Source organism: Myxocyprinus asiaticus, chromosome 19 (genome assembly GCF_019703515.2).
Source record: "Myxocyprinus asiaticus isolate MX2 ecotype Aquarium Trade chromosome 19, UBuf_Myxa_2, whole genome shotgun sequence".
In the NCBI taxonomy this organism is placed as follows: Eukaryota; Metazoa; Chordata; class Actinopteri; order Cypriniformes; family Catostomidae; genus Myxocyprinus; species Myxocyprinus asiaticus.
Window position 1 is genome coordinate 46,108,262 of NC_059362.1, and position 19,446 is coordinate 46,127,707.

The 19,446-nt window shown below is 39.6% G+C and overlaps 1 protein-coding gene across 9 annotated transcripts in view; it reads left to right on the forward strand.

The window, feature by feature from the left end:
• The window catches only part of LOC127409657 (phosphatase and actin regulator 1-like), a 66,876-nt gene that overhangs the window by 31,243 nt on the left and 16,187 nt on the right, over positions 1 to 19,446 (forward strand). For 4 of the 9 annotated variants that reach the window (XM_051644381.1, XM_051644374.1, XM_051644380.1 and 1 more), the window contains exons 7-11: positions 1,691 to 1,818; positions 1,907 to 2,063; positions 4,159 to 4,214; positions 4,536 to 4,597; positions 4,830 to 4,970. In XM_051644381.1, the coding sequence (XP_051500341.1) occupies positions 1,691 to 1,818; positions 1,907 to 2,063; positions 4,159 to 4,214; positions 4,536 to 4,597; positions 4,830 to 4,970 (544 nt within the window). Of the gene's footprint in view, positions 1 to 1,690; positions 1,819 to 1,906; positions 2,064 to 4,158; positions 4,215 to 4,535; positions 4,598 to 4,829; positions 4,971 to 5,273; positions 5,355 to 19,446 lie in introns of those variants that run through there. The other 5 variants (XM_051644382.1, XM_051644378.1, XM_051644377.1 and 2 more) reach the window with 5 other exon arrangements.

Sequence of the window (19,446 nt, forward strand, 5' to 3'; positions counted from 1 at the left end):
GGTTTGGATTTTGTTTTCCCTTAATAATAACAACCTTCATTTAAAAACTGCATTTTGTGTTTACTTGTGTTATCTTTGACTAATATTTAAACTTGTTTGATGATCTGAAACATTTAAGTGTGACAAACATGCAAAAAAATAAGAAATCAGGAAGAGGGCAAACACTTTTTCACACCACTGTAGGAGGCAGGGGCGAGAAGCCTACCCCCGTGCAGGACGGGACTCAACTGGTGGTGGTGGGGTGGTGGAGGTTGCCGTGTTAGCACACTGAAACAGCAATGTGATAGACTGTGAGCAGACTTATAAAGCGATGGCTGATGCAGGATTGGCTAGGAGTTACCTAGCTAATGGTGCGATGATGTGCAGCTGCTAGTCTTCCCGTTAGAACTACGCTGCACTTATATTTCCAGTATATATATATAAAAAAAAAAAAAACGGAACCAGATCTGAACCAGTTCTCAGTTCCCAACCCTACTTGAACTTGATTTGAACAAACCACTAACCCTAAGTATTAAACTGTGTAAATATGCCACCTCGCTGGCCCAATGGCGGAATCCAGCGAAGTGGTGAAGGCATCTGCGCGTTCGTCTTTTTCGTACGTGTGTGTCTATAGCGTCATAACTATTTGATTTAGTTAAGACCGAATCTGACTCCATTCATAATTTAATCTGACTCCAGTTATATTAGACCTCGAATTTAGATTGAGATTCCAGTTATTACTGATCATCAATTGAGACCTTCTCTAGATTTGGATGCTTGATTATTCTAGTTAATTCTATACTTTTACCGTGCACTCGTTCATTTGGATTCCTGCTAGTAGACTCTGCGCACCGGCCGGGTTATACGTGATCATTATCCAGAGGTAATTGACTAATACTGTTCAGACAAGTTGCTCCCTGCATACTTTTATTTGAATAATAGTTTAGTCCCCCTACGTCTGCATACACTTAATTAAAATAACACTACTCTCAGCCAGAGGAGTGACTAATACTTTCTGGGCTTTTAATTAGTCTCCATAGTTTCCTATGTACCCTTGGCCAGAATAATGTGAACAGTAATCAGAGGTAATGACTAACATTATTTAGGCGAGTCAACCAACATTTTGTTGTTCTAAATAATGATTATATTTAGTCCCTACATGAACAATGTGCTAAGCTTCCTTAAATGCCCAGATCACAACCAAATGGAATGACAATAAGAATTTGGGGGTGAATAGGTTTGGAAGCCTGGGGTCACACCTTATCTGCATACAGGATATATGCACGCCCCCAGAACTGGTCAGAATTCCTCTAAATTCTTAAAACTGTGTTATTATATATTTTACAGTTAAGCTAATGAGACCTTCGTGCCAGTCACACTGAGACTTTTCTATTATATGAAACATGAATAGCCAGATATTTAAGTGTGTTTTAAGGTGATTTTGAGCTGAGAGGGACATGAGGTGGGAGGAGGAGAGAGAACAGATGTGAAAGACAACAATGAGGCCATTCTTGCTCAGTTGGGTGTGAGATGGTATCTTTGCGTGATCGTTTCTATGCTGATTTTCTCAGAGATCATACAGTTGCTATTTGCCTCCCTGGGGAGTTCTGTCCTTTGAATGCAAACACCTTGGCACCCCGCCTAACAACTGTCATATTAAATTAAGTATAAAAGTATTAAAGGGCACATAACTCTGTCTGTGTTTGTGTAGTTCTGTACTGCAGGCGGTTCCGGCGGTCCTCATGGAGACTGAAGAAGAGAAAGAAAACAGAGACTCACCAGTCAACACATACGAGGAAGACGAGGAAGAGGAAGATGATGATGACTCGTTGTTTACAAGTACGAGCTCTGTTGGGAATACTGCGTATAGTGTGTGTTTGTGTGTGTGTACGGTTTAAATATCTTTCATCTGTGTGTGTTTGAGCAGGTACACTGGCTCTACGGATCTTACGGAAAGATTCGCTGGCGATCAAATTGAATAATCGTCCGTCAAAGAGAGAACTAGAGGATAAAAACATTCTGCCCATGATGAGCGACCAAGAGAGACTCGAGTCCAGACAACAGATCGGCACCAAACTCACTCGGTCAGAGCAAAAATGCACACTTATCATAAGAATGATTTTAGAGCGTTTTACACCGAAATTTGGTGTAAATTGCTAATTCGGTATAAATTGTTAAGTAGTAACATTTTCACGTAAATTGAAATTTGAATTGAATATAACGGTTTAAATAAGAATGGTTCGTAAAAACCAGTGTTGCATAAATTATTACATCATTGTTTTATGCTTTATTTTCACACCGAAATTTCAGTGTAAAACGTTCATTTTAAGTTTTATGCTAATAGTTTTATTAATGTGAAATGTTTTGATAATTTATGCTAAATTTGGGTAAAGAATTTGTTTTATGTTTTATGAAAATAGTTTAGCAAACATTTTACACCGAAATGTATGGACAAATTATGTAATATTTCTGTTTTCTGTTTTTTAATGCAAATAGTTTTATGAATATTTTACATTGAAATTTAGTTTTATTAATGTTTACACTGAAAGTTGGGGATAATTTGGGTAAATAATTTGTTTAATATTTTATGAAAATAGTTTTACACCAAAATTTAGTTTTACGAACTATTTACATTGAAATTTGTGGACAGTTTACACAAAAGTTCTGTGTAAAAAGGTAATTTAAAATTTTTTGTAAAAAGTTCTACGAGCATTTCACACCGGAACAATATGTGGACAATTTGTGCAAAATTTCTCGATAAAACGTTCGTTTTATGTTTTATGCAAATAGATTTCTGAATATTTTACACCAAAATTTTGTTTTATGAACAATTTACACCAAAATTTGTGGACAATTTACAAAAAATTTCTGTCTAAAATTTTCATTTTTACGTTTTATGAAAATAGTTTTATGAATGTTTTACACCAAAATATGTGGACAATTTACAAAATATTTCGGAGTTAAACGTTCGTTTTAAGTTTTATGCAAATAGCTTTATGAATGTTTTCCACTGAAATTTACTTTAATGAACAATTTGACCGAAATATGTGGACAATTTACGCAAAATTTATTTTTATGAAAATAGTTTTATGAACATTTTACACTGAGATTTGGGGAAATTTATGCGAAATTTTTGTGGAAACTGTTCGTTTTATTTTCAATGAAAATAGATTCAAGAAAGTTTTACATAGAAATTTGTGGAAATTTTATACGAAATTTCAGTGTAAAATGTTCATTTTTAAGTTTAATGCCAATAGTTTTATTAATGTTTTACACTGACATTTTTTGACAATTTATGCAAAATTTGCGTAATGAATTTGTTTTATGTTCTAGGAAAATAGTTTTACACCAAAATTTAGTTTTATGAACGATAACATTGAAATTTGTGGACAGTTTACACTAAATTTCTGTGTAAAAAGTTAATTTAACATTTTATGTAAAACGTTTTACGAGAACAATTTGTGCAAAATTTCTCTATAAAACGTTCGTTTTCTGTTTTATGAAAGTAGTTATATGAACGATTTACACCAAAATTTGTGGACAATTTACACAAACTTTCTGTGTAAAATTTTCATTTTTACATTTTATGAAAATAGTTTTACGAACATTTTAGACCAAAATATGTGGACAATTTACATAATATTTTGGAGTTAAACGTTCGTTTTAAGTTTTATGCAAATAGTTTTATTAATGTTTTCCACCGAAATTTACTTTAATGAACGATTTGACCGATGTGGACAATTTACGCAAAATTTCTGTGTAAAAAATTCATTTGACGTTTTATGAAAATAGTTTTATGAACATTTTACACTGAGATTTGTGGAAAATTTACGTGAAATTTTTGTGGAAAATGTTCGTTTTACTTTCAATAAAAATAGTTTCAAGAAAGTTTTACATTGAAATTTGTGGAAAATTTATGTGAAATTTCAGTGCAAATCTGTTTTACGTTTTATTCAAATAAGTTACGGACATTTTACACCTAAATATGTGGACAATTTACATAATTTTTTTTTTATGTTTAAACGTTTTTAAAACCAGCCTTGCTTAAGTTAATCAAATTTTTATGTTTTATGAAAATAGTTTTACGAACGTTTTACACATTTTTTTACTGTGTACTTTTGTGTAGATGATCTTTTTATTTTTTACTTTCCAAAATAAAGTTTATCTGTCTGTCTGCAGTCGACTCAGCCAGCGACCATCAGCAGAAGAACTAGAACAGAGAAACATCCTCAAACGTAAGTTCTTCAAACATCTACACCAGCTGACGTTTAGTGACATTAAAGTCTTCATTATAGGACTTTGTAAATTTCTAAATTAATATTTGAACTGAACAGGCCACACAAAGGTTACTCAGAAACACTAAAGGGAGATAGAGCAAGTTTGTCTGCGTAATTTTTAATTGTTGGTCTGTGTACTTGTGCGACTTTTGTCATTGCATGTTGTTTGCTGTTTTTTAGCATCGTGCACCATGAGCGTTACATTTTTAAGACGCCAATCAAGTTAAAAATAGTTCAATTTTGCAAAACATTTTTGTCTTCTCTCTGTCTTTCGTTCAGCTCGGAATGAACAGGACGAGTTAGAAGAGAAAAAAGAATTAAAGAAAAGACTCTCAAGGAAGGTGAGACGACAAGAGATTTTCCTGAAACTAGAGATTTTAGGATTTTCAGACTGTGTTCCTATAGCAACACACTATTTTGGGTTACGGCACAGATTCGATTAGAGTTTAGATACATCTTTATGTGTGTTTGTGATGCTTGTGATATATCAAATGCTTGTAAATTGCTGTAGAAATGTCATGACTCTGGTTTTTAGTGCTTTAATTACATTTCCTTTCAATTCTGTGGGTGTAGTTGAGTCAGAGGCCGACTGTAGAGGAGCTCAGAAAGGCAAAGATTCTCATCCGCTTCAGTGATTATGTAGAAGTTGCAGAAGCTCAAGATTACGACCGTCGAGCGGACAAACCCTGGACACGACTCACTGCTGCGGACAAGGTTCACTTGCTTTAAACTGCCTACCTAATAAAGACTGAGTAAATGATGACATCATTTTCATTTTTGAGTGAACTTTAAGGCTTGTTTTCAAGAATCTTAGAAATCTGGCAGTGTAATAAGTCAATATACACATATATTCAAGATATATTATCTTAAAACAAGCTTTAATATCTTATAGGTTAATTCAGCATTTTAAAGGGGTGTTTGGGCATTTGTACTAATAAACATTGTGTATTGGCATAACTACTTGAAAAGTTACATTCTTATCATTACTTATGGAGTTCTGCATTATGTCTCTTGCAGGCTGCCATACGTAAAGAACTCAATGAGTTTAAGAGCTCAGAGATGGAGGTACACGAGTCGAGTCGACATCTAACCAGGTGATCAAACACAAACTCTTACGCAATTTCTGTGTAAAACATTTATAAAACCAGTCTTGCGTAAATTATTGCGTCATGCTTTTTATTAAAATAGTTTTATGAACGTTTTGCACTGAAATGTGTGAACAATTAACGTGTAATTTCTGTGTAAAACGTTTGTTTTACGTTTAATGAAAATAGTTTTACAAACGTTTTACACAGAAATTCGTTGACAGTTAATGCTAAATATCTGTAAAACATTCGTTTGACCCTTTATGAAAAAAGTTTTCTGAAGGTTTTCAGCTGTAATTTATGGACAGTTTACATCATGCGCAAATTATTGCATAATGCTTTTACGTTTTATTCAAATAGTTTTACGAACGTTTTGCAGTAAAATTTGAAATTTCTGTGTAAAATGTTTAAGTTTTATGAAAATAGTTTTATAAAGGTTTTACACAGAAGTTTCTGGAAATTTATGCCAAATTTCTGTGTAAAACGTTTGTTTTACGTTTAATGAAAATAGTTTTACAAACGTTTTACACAGAAATTCATTGACAGTTAATGCTAAATATCTGTAAAACATTCATTTGACACTTTATGAAAAAAGTTTTCTGAAGGTTTTAAGCCGAAATTTGTGGAAAATTTACATCATGCGCAAATTATTGCATCATGTTTTTACGTTTTATGAAAATAGTTTTATGAACGTTTTGCACCGAAATGTGTGAACAATTAACGTGTCATTTCTGTGTAAAAGGTTTGTTTTATGTTTAATAAAATAGTTTTAGAAAGGTTTTACACAGAATTTTGTGGAAATTTATGCCGAATTTCTATATAAAACGTTTTTTTACGTTTAATGAAAGTAGTTTTACAAAAGTTTGTTGACAGTTAACGCTAAATATCTGTAAAACATTTGTTTAACACTTTATGAAAATAGTTTTCTGAAGGTTTTCAGCTGTAATTTGTGGACAGTTTACATCATGCGCAAATTATTGCATAATGCTTTTACGTTTTATTCAAATAGTTTTACGAACGTTTTGCAGTAAAATTTGTCATTTCTGTGTAAAATGTTTAAGTTTTATGAAAATAGTTTTATAAAGGTTTTACACAGAAGTTTCTGGAAATTGATGCCAAATTTCTGTGTAAAACGTTTGTTTTACGTTTAATGAAAATAGTTTTACAAACGTTTAACACAGAAATTCGTTGACAGTTAATGCTAAATATCTGTAAAACATTCGTTTGACACTTTATGAAAAAAGTTTTCTGAAGGTTTTCAGCTGTAATTTGTGGACAGTTTACATCATGCGCAAATTATTGCATAATGCTTTTACGTTTTATTCAAATAGTTTTACGAACGTTTTGCACCGAAATGTGTGAACAATTAACGTGTAATTTCTGTGTAAAAGGTTTGTTTTACGTTTAATAAAATAGTTTTATAAAGGTTTTACACAGAATTTTGTGGAAATTTATGCCGAATTTCTATATAAAATGTTTTTTTACGTTTAATGAAAGTAGTTTTACAAAAGTTTGTTGGCAGTTAACGCTAAATATCTGTAAAACATTCGTTTAACACTTTATGAAAATAGTTTTCTGAAGGTTTTCAGCTGTAATTTGTGGACAGTTTACATCATGCGCAAATTATTGCATAATGCTTTTACGTTTTATTCAAATAGTTTTACGAACGTTTTGCAGTAAAATTTGTCATTTCTGTGTAAAATGTTTAAGTTTTATGAAAATAGTTTTATAAAGGTTTTACACAGAAGTTTCTGGAAATTGATGCCAAATTTCTGTGTAAAACGTTTGTTTTACGTTTAATGAAAATAGTTTTACAAACGTTTTACACAGAAATTCGTTGACAGTTAATGCTAAATATCTGTAAAACATTCGTTTGACACTTTATGAAAACAGTTTTCTGAAGGTTTTAAGCCGAAATTTGTGGAAAATTTACATCATGCGCAAATTATTGCATAATGCTTTTACGTTTTATTAAAATAGTTTTATGAACGTTTTGCACCGAAATGTGTGAACAATTAACGTGTAATTTCTGTGTAAAAGGTTTGTTTTACGTTTAATAAAATAGTTTTATAAAGGTTTTACACAGAAGTTTCTGGAAATTTATGCCGAATTTCTGTATAAAACATTTTTTTACGTTTAATGAAAGTAGTTTTACAAAAGTTTGTTGACAGTTAACGCTAAATATCTGTAAAACATTCGTTTGACACTTTATGAAAATAGTTTTCTGAAGGTTTTCAGCTGTAATTTGTGGACAGTTTACATCATGCGCAAATTATTGCATAATGCTTTTACGTTTTATTCAAATAGTTTTACGAACGTTTTGCAGTAAAATTTGTCATTTCTGTGTAAAATGTTTAAGTTTTATGAAAATAGTTTTATAAAGGTTTTACACAGAAGTTTCTGGAAATTGATGCCAAATTTCTGTGTAAAACGTTTGTTTTACGTTTAATGAAAATAGTTTTACAAATGTTTTACACAGAAATTCGTTGACAGTTAATGCTAAATATCTGTAAAACATTCGTTTGACACTTTATGAAAAAAGTTTTCTGAAGGTTTTAAGCCGAAATTTGTGGAAAATTTACATCATGCGCAAATTATTGCATCATGTTTTTACGTTTTATGAAAATAGTTTTATGAACGTTTTGCACCGAAATGTGTGAACAATTAACGTGTCATTTCTGTGTAAAAGGTTTGTTTTACGTTTAATAAAATAGTTTTAGAAAGGTTTTACACAGAATTTTGTGGAAATTTATGCCGAATTTCTATATAAAACGTTTTTTTACGTTTAATGAAAGTAGTTTTACAAAAGTTTGTTGGCAGTTAACGCTAAATATCTGTAAAACATTCGTTTGACACTTTATGAAAATAGTTTTCTGAAGGTTTTCAGCTGTAATTTGTGGACAGTTTACATCATGCGCAAATTATTGCATAATGCTTTTACGTTTTATTCAAATAGTTTTACGAACGTTTTGCAGTAAAATTTGTCATTTCTGTGTAAAATGTTTAAGTTTTATGAAAATAGTTTTATAAAGGTTTTACACAGAAGTTTCTGGAAATTTATGCCAAATTTCTGTGTAAAACGTTTGTTTTACGTTTAATGAAAATAGTTTTACAAACGTTTAACACAGAAATTCGTTGACAGTTAATGCTAAATATCTGTAAAACATTCGTTTGACACTTTATGAAAAAAGTTTTCTGAAGGTTTTCAGCTGTAATTTGTGGACAGTTTACATCATGCGCAAATTATTGCATAATGCTTTTACGTTTTATTCAAATAGTTTTACGAACGTTTTGCACCGAAATGTGTGAACAATTAACGTGTAATTTCTGTGTAAAAGGTTTGTTTTACGTTTAATAAAATAGTTTTATAAAGGTTTTACACAGAATTTTGTGGAAATTTATGCCGAATTTCTATATAAAACGTTTTTTTACGTTTAATGAAAGTAGTTTTACAAAAGTTTGTTGGCAGTTAACGCTAAATGTCTGTAAAACATTCGTTTAACACTTTATGAAAATAGTTTTCTGAAGGTTTTCAGCTGTAATTTGTGGACAGTTTACATCATGCGCAAATTATTGCATAATGCTTTTACGTTTTATTCAAATAGTTTTACGAACGTTTTGCAGTAAAATTTGTCATTTCTGTGTAAAATGTTTAAGTTTTATGAAAATAGTTTTATAAAGGTTTTACACAGAAGTTTCTGGAAATTGATGCCAAATTTCTGTGTAAAACGTTTGTTTTACGTTTAATGAAAATAGTTTTACAAATGTTTTACACAGAAATTCGTTGACAGTTAATGCTAAATATCTGTAAAACATTCGTTTGACACTTTATGAAAACAGTTTTCTGAAGGTTTTAAGCCGAAATTTGTGGAAAATTTACATCATGCGCAAATTATTGCATCATGTTTTTACGTTTTATGAAAATAGTTTTATGAACGTTTTGCACCGAAATGTGTGAACAATTAACGTGTCATTTCTGTGTAAAAGGTTTGTTTTACGTTTAATAAAATAGTTTTAGAAAGGTTTTACACAGAATTTTGTGGAAATTTATGCCGAATTTCTATATAAAACGTTTTTTTTACGTTTAATGAAAGTAGTTTTACAAAAGTTTGTTGGCAGTTAACGCTAAATATCTGTAAAACATTCGTTTAACACTTTATGAAAATAGTTTTCTGAAGGTTTTCAGCTGTAATTTGTGGACAGTTTACATCATGCGCAAATTATTGCATAACGCTTTTACGTTTTATTCAAATAGTTTTACGAACGTTTTGCAGTAAAATTTGTCATTTCTGTGTAAAATGTTTAAGTTTTATGAAAATAGTTTTATAAAGGTTTTACACAGAAGTTTCTGGAAATTGATGCCAAATTTCTGTGTAAAACGTTTGTTTTACGTTTAATGAAAATAGTTTTACAAACGTTTAACACAGAAATTCGTTGACAGTTAATGCTAAATATCTGTAAAACATTCGTTTGACACTTTATGAAAAAAGTTTTCTGAAGGTTTTCAGCTGTAATTTGTGGACAGTTTACATCATGCGCAAATTATTGCATAATGCTTTTACGTTTTATTCAAATAGTTTTACGAACATTTTGCACCGAAATGTGTGAACAATTAACGTGTAATTTCTGTGTAAAAGGTTTGTTTTACGTTTAATAAAATAGTTTTATAAAGGTTTTACACAGAATTTTGTGGAAATTTATGCCGAATTTCTATATAAAACGTTTTTTTACATTTAATGAAAGTAGTTTTACAAAAGTTTGTTGGCAGTTAACGCTAAATGTCTGTAAAACATTCGTTTAACACTTTATGAAAATAGTTTTCTGAAGGTTTTCAGCTGTAATTTGTGGACAGTTTACATCATGCGCAAATTATTGCATAATGCTTTTACGTTTTATTCAAATAGTTTTACGAACGTTTTGCAGTAAAATTTGTCATTTCTGTGTAAAATGTTTAAGTTTTATGAAAATAGTTTTATAAAGGTTTTATACAGAAGTTTCTGATAATTGATGCCAAATTTCTGTGTAAAACGTTTGTTTTACGTTTAATGAAAATAGTTTTACAAACGTTTTACACAGAAATTCGTTGACAGTTAATGCTAAATATCTGTAAAACATTCGTTTGACACTTTATGAAAAAAGTTTTCTGAAGGTTTTAAGCCGAAATTTGTGGAAAATTTACATCATGCGCAAATTATTGCATCATGTTTTTACGTTTTATGAAAATAGTTTTATGAACGTTTTGCACCGAAATGTGTGAACAATTAACGTGTCATTTCTGTGTAAAAGGTTTGTTTTATGTTTAATAAAATTGTTTTATAAAGGTTTTACACAGAATTTTGTGGAAATTTATGCCGAATTTCTATATAAAACGTTTTTTTACGTTTAATGAAAGTAGTTTTACAAAAGTTTGTTGGCAGTTAACGCTAAATATCTGTAAAACATTTGTTTAACACTTTATGAAAATAGTTTTCTGAAGGTTTTCAGCTGTAATTTGTGGACAGTTTACATCATGCGCAAATTATTGCATAATGCTTTTACGTTTTATTCAAATAGTTTTACGAACGTTTTGCAGTAAAATTTGTCATTTCTGTGTAAAATGTTTAAGTTTTATGAAAATAGTTTTATAAAGGTTTAACACAGAAGTTTCTGGAAATTTATGCCAAATTTCTGTGTAAAACGTTTGTTTTACGTTTAATGAAAATAGTTTTACAAACGTTTAACACAGAAATTCGTTGACAGTTAATGCTAAATATCTGTAAAACATTCGTTTGACACTTTATGAAAATAGTTCCCTATCTGTCACTCACTCGACGTTGGTGTCGATGTAGTGACACTAGGGGTCACTCTTGGGAGCCCGAGACACCTCTGGTCTTTGATAAAAGGCCAATGAAAATTGGCGAGTGGTATTTGCATGCCACTCCCCCGAACATACGGGTATAAAAGGAGCTGGTATGCAACCACTCATTCAGATTTTCTCTTCGGAGCCGAACGGTCATGCTCATTGAGCTGAATACTACTGTTCATTCACCTGCTGGATCTGACGGCGCATTTCAGCGGCTTCTCCCTCCTCTGCACTGGTGCACTGCAGAGAACGCCCCTGGGCGCTTCGGCAGAAAAACTAGAGAGTATATTTTCTGAAAGAGCATTTTTCCCCTCTAAAAGAGTATATATTTCTCTAAAAGAGCGCACACACGGAACGTCTTTTTAAAGACGCGTCTTTTTAAAGATGCTTTTCCGATTGTGTGTTATTCCTGGTTGTGCTCGTTATCTCTCGCCTTCTAACGGTCACGATCACTGTCTTTCGTGTCTGGGCACTGCTCACGCGGAGACAGCGTTCGTGGATGGTCACATTCTCATTGCGAGAATGTGTCCATGGCAACGTTGCGGTCGCGGCTCGCCTTCGTAAGGAAGCGAGCCACCCCAGAGGCTCCCGCCTCGGTCCTTTTACCCACGGGTTTGAGGCCAGCGCGGCTAGCACTGGGGGCGATTTGGGGACCCCAATGGGACCGCCTCCGCCGGGTATCCCCCGCGGAACTCCCATCCCCCAGCACGCTCGTCTGCCCCGATCGGGCTTCCGGGTGAGTCCGCCGGCTCGTCTCACGGCGAGTTCGACCTCTTATTCGGAGCCCGCGAAAGTGATGAGCTCTCGAGCGCAGCATCGGAGAGCGGGCTCGTCCAGTCGGAAGCCTCGGCTGGGCTCCTCCCTTCGGGGTCGATCGCCCAGTCACAGGCTGACGCGGAGATGACGACATGCTTTCCCGGACAGCCGCGAGCGTCGGTTAGAGTGGATTTCACCGCTCTTCCCTGAACCCTCGCGGCTCTGTGATTGGTTCCTGGGCTCGCGGCGCCGCTCAAAGCCACGCCCCGCCCCGTTCCTTTCTTCCCGGAAGTGCATGAAGAGCTGACAAGATCGCGGGAGGCACCTTTTACTGCCCGGTCCCGATCTTTTCAGCTTCCCCGCTCTCACTACCCTCGATGGTGGGGCGGCCAAGGGTTATTCGGCAATCCCCCGGTGGATAAAGGCGCTCGCGGTGCATCTATGCCCGCAGAGCGCCGCCACCTGGCGTGGGTGCCCAAAGCCCCGTCCAAGGCCTGTAGGTTTACGTCGTCTCTGACGGTCGAAGCCTACGGCGCTGCTGGACAAGCCGCCTCCGCCCTGCACGCCATGGCTCTCCTGCAAGTCTGCCAAGGCGCTAAAGGAACTGCACGAGGGTAGTTCCGCCCCGGGATTGATGCAGGAACTGCGCTCGACGACCGACCTCGCTCTCCGAGCGACGGAGGTCACGGCACGGTCTCCCGGGCGGACGATGGCCACACTAGTGGTCCAGGAGCGCCACCTTTGGCTCAACCTGGTCAAGATGGGTGAGGCCAACAGGACACGATCCCTTGCTGCCCCCATTTTCCAGGCGGGCCTATTCGGCGACACTGTCGAGGACTTTGCCCAGCAGTTCTCGATGGTAGAGCAGTAGATGGGTGCTAGCCGGCTTGTCCTGCCCCGGCGTGGCTCAAGATCCCCCCATCTACTCATCGCCGAGGGCGTCCCCCTGCGGTGACTGCACCGGCTCCGCCGCAGCCCGCCCCTCCGGCCCGGCCCCGGCGTGGAGCCCACCGCAGGAAGCCGACGCCACCCGTCTCACAGCCGGCACCGAAGAACCCACGGAGGTCTTCGAAGCGCCCCTGAGACGGGCGACCCAGGGACAACGAAACCCGCTGCTCTGGAGCTGGTAAGCAGATCTTCTTTTTGTTACCTTTTGCATTTAATTGCGCTGCATGCCCAAGTGGCTGCAGTACTCAAGAGCTCCGCAAGAGTGGTTTCCTTGTTCCCTGGGTCACATATTCGGTGTGTACGGCTGGCATCACGACCACCGTCCACCACTCCATTTGGCAGGTTGGCGCTCCAGCGGCGGTCTCCCGCCCTGAGCGCCCAGCTGTGGCACAAATCTGCCCCCGATGTGACAGTCTCCACGGGTCATGAGGACAGGCCTCTTCCTCCCCCGTCCCAGGCTGTTCCGGGGGTGGTCACAAGGAGCCAGGTAAGTGCTTCGATGTCCTCTGACTCAGCACGGCCACGATGGGGTGTGGCACCTCAGGCTCCGCCCCGCCGCGAGGCCCCACCCGCCGGTACATCCGATGACGTTGTCCCTTTGGTCCCCCTTGCGCGGAACTCGTGTGAAGCATGGCTTGCGCTTTCCAGTCCGTCGCGAGGGCTGGTCCGGACCGTCCGACTCGGCTGCACGATTCACTTCGCTGGGCATCCGCCCAGGTCCAGCGGTGTCCACTTCACCTTGGTGAAAGATGGAAACGCTGCTACCTTGCGCGGAGATCGCTACCCTCCTACGGAAGGACGCGATAGAACCTGGCCCTCCAGCCGAGATGAAGAGGGGGTTTTACAGCCCCTACTTCATTGTACCGAAAAAAGGCGGTGGGTTGCGGCCAATCTTGGACCTGCGAGTACTGAACCGGGCCTTACACAGACTCCCGTTCAAGATGCTGACGCAAAGACGCATTCTAGCGAGCGTCCGGCATCAAGATTGGTTCGCGGCGGTAGACCCGAAGGATGCGTACTTTCACGTCTCGATCCTTCCTCGACACAGACCCTTCCTGCGGTTTGCGTTTGAGGGTCAGGCGTATCGGTACAAGTCCTCCCTTTCGGCCTGTCCCTGTCTCCTCGCGTCTTTACGAAGATCGCAGAGGCTGCCCTTGCCCCGTTAAGGGAGGTGGGCATTCGCATTCTCAACTATCTCGACGACTGGCTAATCCTAGCTCACTCTCGAGACGGGTTATGCGCACACAGGGACCTGGTGCTCTCACACCTCAGCCGACTAGGGCTTCGGGTCAGCTGGGAAAAGAGCAAGCTCCTCCCGGTTCAGAGCATCTCTTTTCTCGGTTTGGAGTTGGACTCAGTCTCCTTGACGGCGCACCTTATGAACGAGCGCGCCCAGTCGGTGCTGGCCTGTTTGAAGGCGTTCAAACAGAAAACAGCGGTTCCACTGAAACATTTTCAGAGGCTCCTGGGGCATATGGCGTCCTCGGCGGTGGCCACCCCGCTCGGGTTGATGCATATGAGGCCGCTTCAGCACTGGCTCCAGACTCGAGTCCCGAGACGGGCATGGCGCCACGGGACACACCGCGTGGCCATTACACCGGTCTGTCACCGTCTTTTCAGCCCTTGGACCGACCTCTCGTTTCTACGAGCAGGTGTTCCTCTAGAACTGGTCTCCAGGCGCATCATGGTCACGACAGACGCCTCCAAGACGGGCTGGGGCGCTGTTTGCAACGGGCACGCAGCCACCGGCCTCTGGACGGGTCCGCGGCTGCGTTGGCACATCAACTGCCTCGAGTTACTGGCAATTCTGCTCGCCCTGCGGAGGTTCCGGCCGTTGATCCAGGGCAAGCACGTGCTAGTTCGGACAGACAGCACGGCAGCGGTAGCATATGTCAACCGCCAAGGCGGTCTGCGCTCCCGCTGTATGTCACAACTCGCCCGCCGTCTCCTCCTCCGGAGTCAGCAGCACCTCAAGTCGCTGCGAGCCACTCATATCCCGGGCAACCTCAACGTTACAGCGGACGCGCTGTCACGGCAGGTTCCCCGCAGGGGAGAGTGGAGACTCCACCTTCAGGTGGTCCAGCTGATTTGGAGTCGATTCAGTCAGGCACAGGTGCACCTGTTCGCCTCCCAAGAATCCTCCCACTGCCCGCTCTGGTACGCCCTCACCGAGGCCTTCCTCGGCATAGACGCGCTGGCACAGCTGGTCCCCTGGCATTCGCAAATATGCGTTTTCCCCAGTGAGCCTGCTCGCACAGACCCTGTGCAAGGTCAGGGAGGACGAGGAGAAGGTCGTCCTGGTAAGCACCCTACTGGCCCGCCCAGACGTGGTGCGCGGACCTCACGCTCCTCGTGACAGCTCCCCCGGGCAAATTCCCCTGAGAAAGGCCCTTCTTTCTCAGGGAAGGGGCACCATTCGGCACCCGCGCCCAGACCTCTGGAATCTCCATGTCTGGCCCCTGGACGGGACGCGGAAGACCTAAGCCGTCTCCCACCTGCGGTGGTAGACACATTCACTCAGGCTAGGGCTCCCTCTACGAGGCGCCTGTATGCCTTTAAGTGGTGTCTGTTCGCTAAGTGGTGTTCTTCCCATCAGGAAGACCCCCAGAGGTGCGCAGTCAGATCAGTGCTTTCCTTCCTGCAAGAGAGGTTGGAAGGGAGGCTGTCCCCTTCCACCTTGAAGGTGTACGTTGCTGCCATAGCAGCACGCCATGACGCAGTCGACGGTGAGTCCTTAGGGAAGCATGATCTGATCATCAGGTTCCTAAGAGGCGCCAGGAGGCTGAATCCCTCCAGGCCACGCCTTGTTCCCTCATCGGACCTCTGTAGTTTTTCAGGGTCTACAGAGAGCCCCCTTTGAGTTTTGCAGTCAGCCGGGCTTAAGGCACTCTCCTTGAAGACTGCCCTCCTGACTGCGCTCACTTCCATCAAGAGGGTAGGTGACCTGCAAGCGTTCTCTGTCAGCGAAATGTGCCTGGAGTTCGGTCCGGGCTATTCTCACGTGATCCTGAGACCCCCGACCGGGCTATGTGCCCAAGGTTCCCACCACTCCTTTTAGAGACCAGGTGGTGAACCTGCAAGCGCTGCCCCAGGAGGAGGCAGACCCAGCCCTGGCGTTGCTGTGTCCGGTGCGCGCTTTGCGCATCTATTTGGATCGCACGCAGAGCTTTAGACTCTCTGAGCAGCTCTTTGTCTGCTTCGGTGCACAGCGGAAAGGAAGTGCTGTCTCCAAGCAGAGGATCGCCCACTGGCTCATTGACGCCATAACTATGGCATGTCTCGCCCAAAACATGCCGCCCCCGGTAGGGCTACGAGCCCATTCTACTCGTGGTGTAGCGGCTTCTTGGGCCCTGGCCAGAGGTGCCTCTCTAACAGACATTGCAGAGCAGCGGGCTGGGCAACACCCAACACCTTTGCAAGGTTTTACAACCTCCGGGTGGAACCGGTTTCGTCCCAGGTAGTGGCACGCAACACAAGCGGATAAGCCCGGGATAGCCGGCCGGGTGTATCGCTTGCACATAGCGCCTTCCACCTCCTTTTGAGCTGAAGACGTGCGCTGTTAATTCCCAGTAGTGTTCACAAAGGTTGTTCCCTGGTTGACTTCCTCCGAGCCCTGTGGCAGTCGAGTTTTCGGAGAGACTCGCTGCCGGCCCAGTACACGCGCTAACTAAGAGCCCGGTTCTGGGGTAGGTGCTCCGCATGTGGCGGTTCCCTGTAAGGCTAACCCCATGCGATCTATATCTTCCGCTAGTTCGTTTCCCTACTGGCAAACTGCGTCTTCCTTGGGCAGAGCCCCTCAGTCTCCATGTTGTAGTAACTCCTCCCCCATTGGGTAGGATCTACCTTGAAGGCTCTCCACATGGTTGGAAAGACCATGTGATGTATTCTTCCACTTAAATATCCCCCCTCTCTTGGGGCGAGGTGTGGTCTCCGCGGTGTCCTCCCCTTGGGAGGGACACCCCCGACTAGACCTGGCGGCCCAGTCGGATAATCCCCCTTCTTTTTTAGGGAGTGGAAAAAGAGAAGGGGAAAGAGGCCATGACTGGGTTAAGCCTGTCTCTATCTCTGGGTAGTCGACTTGTCCCCAAAAAGGGCCGTTCGACACTCATAACTGTGTTGGGGGAGGTTACGTGTCGACCTGGTGTGCTGGCTATGAGGCACACAGCAAGTCTGCCCACCACACACCGCCAGTTCACGTAACACAGTTCAGCCTTGTGGCGTTTTGTATAGGGACCCCTAGTGTCACTACATCGACACCAACGTCGAGTGAGTGACAGATAGGGAACGTCATGGTTACTGGTGTAACCTCCGTTCCCTGATGGAGGGAACGAGACGTTGGTCCCTCCTGCCACAACGCTGAACTACCCGCTGAAATGGCCGGACCTTATATCGGCTCCTCAGCGTAAAACCTGAATGAGTGGTTGCATACCAGCTCCTTTTATACCCGTATGTTCGGGGGAGTGGCATGCAAATACCACTCGCCAATTTTCATTGGCCTTTTATCAAAGACCAGAGGTGTCTCGGGCTCCCAAGAGTGACCCCTAGTGTCACTACATCGACACCAACGTCTCGTTCCCTCCATCAGGGAACGGAGGTTACACCAGTAACCATGACGTTTTCTGAAGGTTTTCAGCTGTAATTTGTGGACAGTTTACATCATGCGCAAATTATTGCATAATGCTTTTACGTTTTATTCAAATAGTTTTACGAACGTTTTGCACCGAAATGTGTGAACAATTAACGTGTAATTTCTGTGTAAAAGGTTTGTTTTACGTTTAATAAAATAGTTTTATAAAGGTTTTACACAGAATTTTGTGGAAATTTATGCCGAATTTCTATATAAAACGTTTTTTTACGTTTAATGAAAGTAGTTTTACAAAAGTTTGTTGGCAGTTAACGCTAAATATCTGTAAAACATTCGTTTGACACTTTATGAAAATAGTTTTCTGAAGGTTTTCAGCTGTAATTTGTGGACAGTTTACATCATGCGCAAATTATTGCATAATGCTTTTACGTTTTATTCAAATAGTTTTACGAACGTTTTGCAGTAAAATTTGTCATTTCTGTGTAAAAGGTTTGTTTTACGTTTAATAAAATAGTTTTAGAAAGGTTTTACACAGAATTTTGTGGAAATTTATGCCGAATTTCTATATAAAACGTTTTTTACGTTTAATGAAAGTAGTTTTACAAAAGTTTGTTGGCAGTTAACGCTAAATATCTGTAAAACATTCGTTTAACACTTTATGAAAATAGTTTTCTGAAGGTTTTCAGCTGTAATTTGTGGACAGTTTACATCATGCGCAAATTATTGCATAATGCTTTTACGTTTTATTCAAATAGTTTTACGAACGTTTTGCAGTAAAATTTGTCATTTCTGTGTAAAATGTTTAAGTTTTATGAAAATAGTTTTATAAAGGTTTTACACAGAAGTTTCTGGAAATTGATGCCAAATTTCTGTGTAAAACGTTTGTTTTACGTTTAATGAAAATAGTTTTACAAACGTTTAACACAGAAATTCGTTGACAGTTAATGCTAAATATCTGTAAAACATTCGTTTGACACTTTATGAAAAAGTTTTCTGAAGGTTTTCAGCTGTAATTTGTGGACAGTTTACATCATGCGCAAATTATTGCATAATGCTTTTACGTTTTATTCAAATAGTTTTACGAACATTTTGCACCGAAATGTGTGAACAATTAACGTGTAATTTCTGTGTAAAAGGTTTGTTTTACGTTTAATAAAATAGTTTTATAAAGGTTTTACACAGAATTTTGTGGAAATTTATGCCGAATTTCTATATAAAACGTTTTTTTACGTTTAATGAAAGTAGTTTTACAAAAGTTTGTTGGCAGTTAACGCTAAATGTCTGTAAAACATTCGTTTAACACTTTATGAAAATAGTTTTCTGAAGGTTTTCAGCTGTAATTTGTGGACAGTTTACATCATGCGCAAATTATTGCATAATGCTTTTACGTTTTATTCAAATAGTTTTACGAACGTTTTGCAGTAAAATTTGTCATTTCTGTGTAAAATGTTTAAGTTTTATGAAAATAGTTTTATAAAGGTTTTACACAGAAGTTTCTGGAAATTGATGCCAAATTTCTGTGTAAAACGTTTGTTTTACGTTTAATGAAAATAGTTTTACAAACATTTTACACAGAAATTCGTTGACAGTTAATGCTAAATATCTGTAAAACATTCGTTTGACACTTTATGAAAAAAGTTTTCTGAAGGTTTTAAGCCGAAATTTGTGGAAAATTTACATCATGCGCAAATTATTGCATCATGTTTTTACGTTTTATGAAAATAGTTTTATGAACGTTTTGCACCGAAATGTGTGAACAATTAACGTGTCATTTCTGTGTAAAAGGTTTGTTTTATGTTTAATAAAATAGTTTTATAAAGGTTTTACACAGAATTTTGTGGAAATTTATGCCGAATTTCTATATAAAACGTTTTTTTACGTTTAATGAAAGTAGTTTTACAAAAGTTTGTTGGCAGTTAACGCTAAATATCTGTAAAACATTTGTTTAACACTTTATGAAAATAGTTTTCTGAA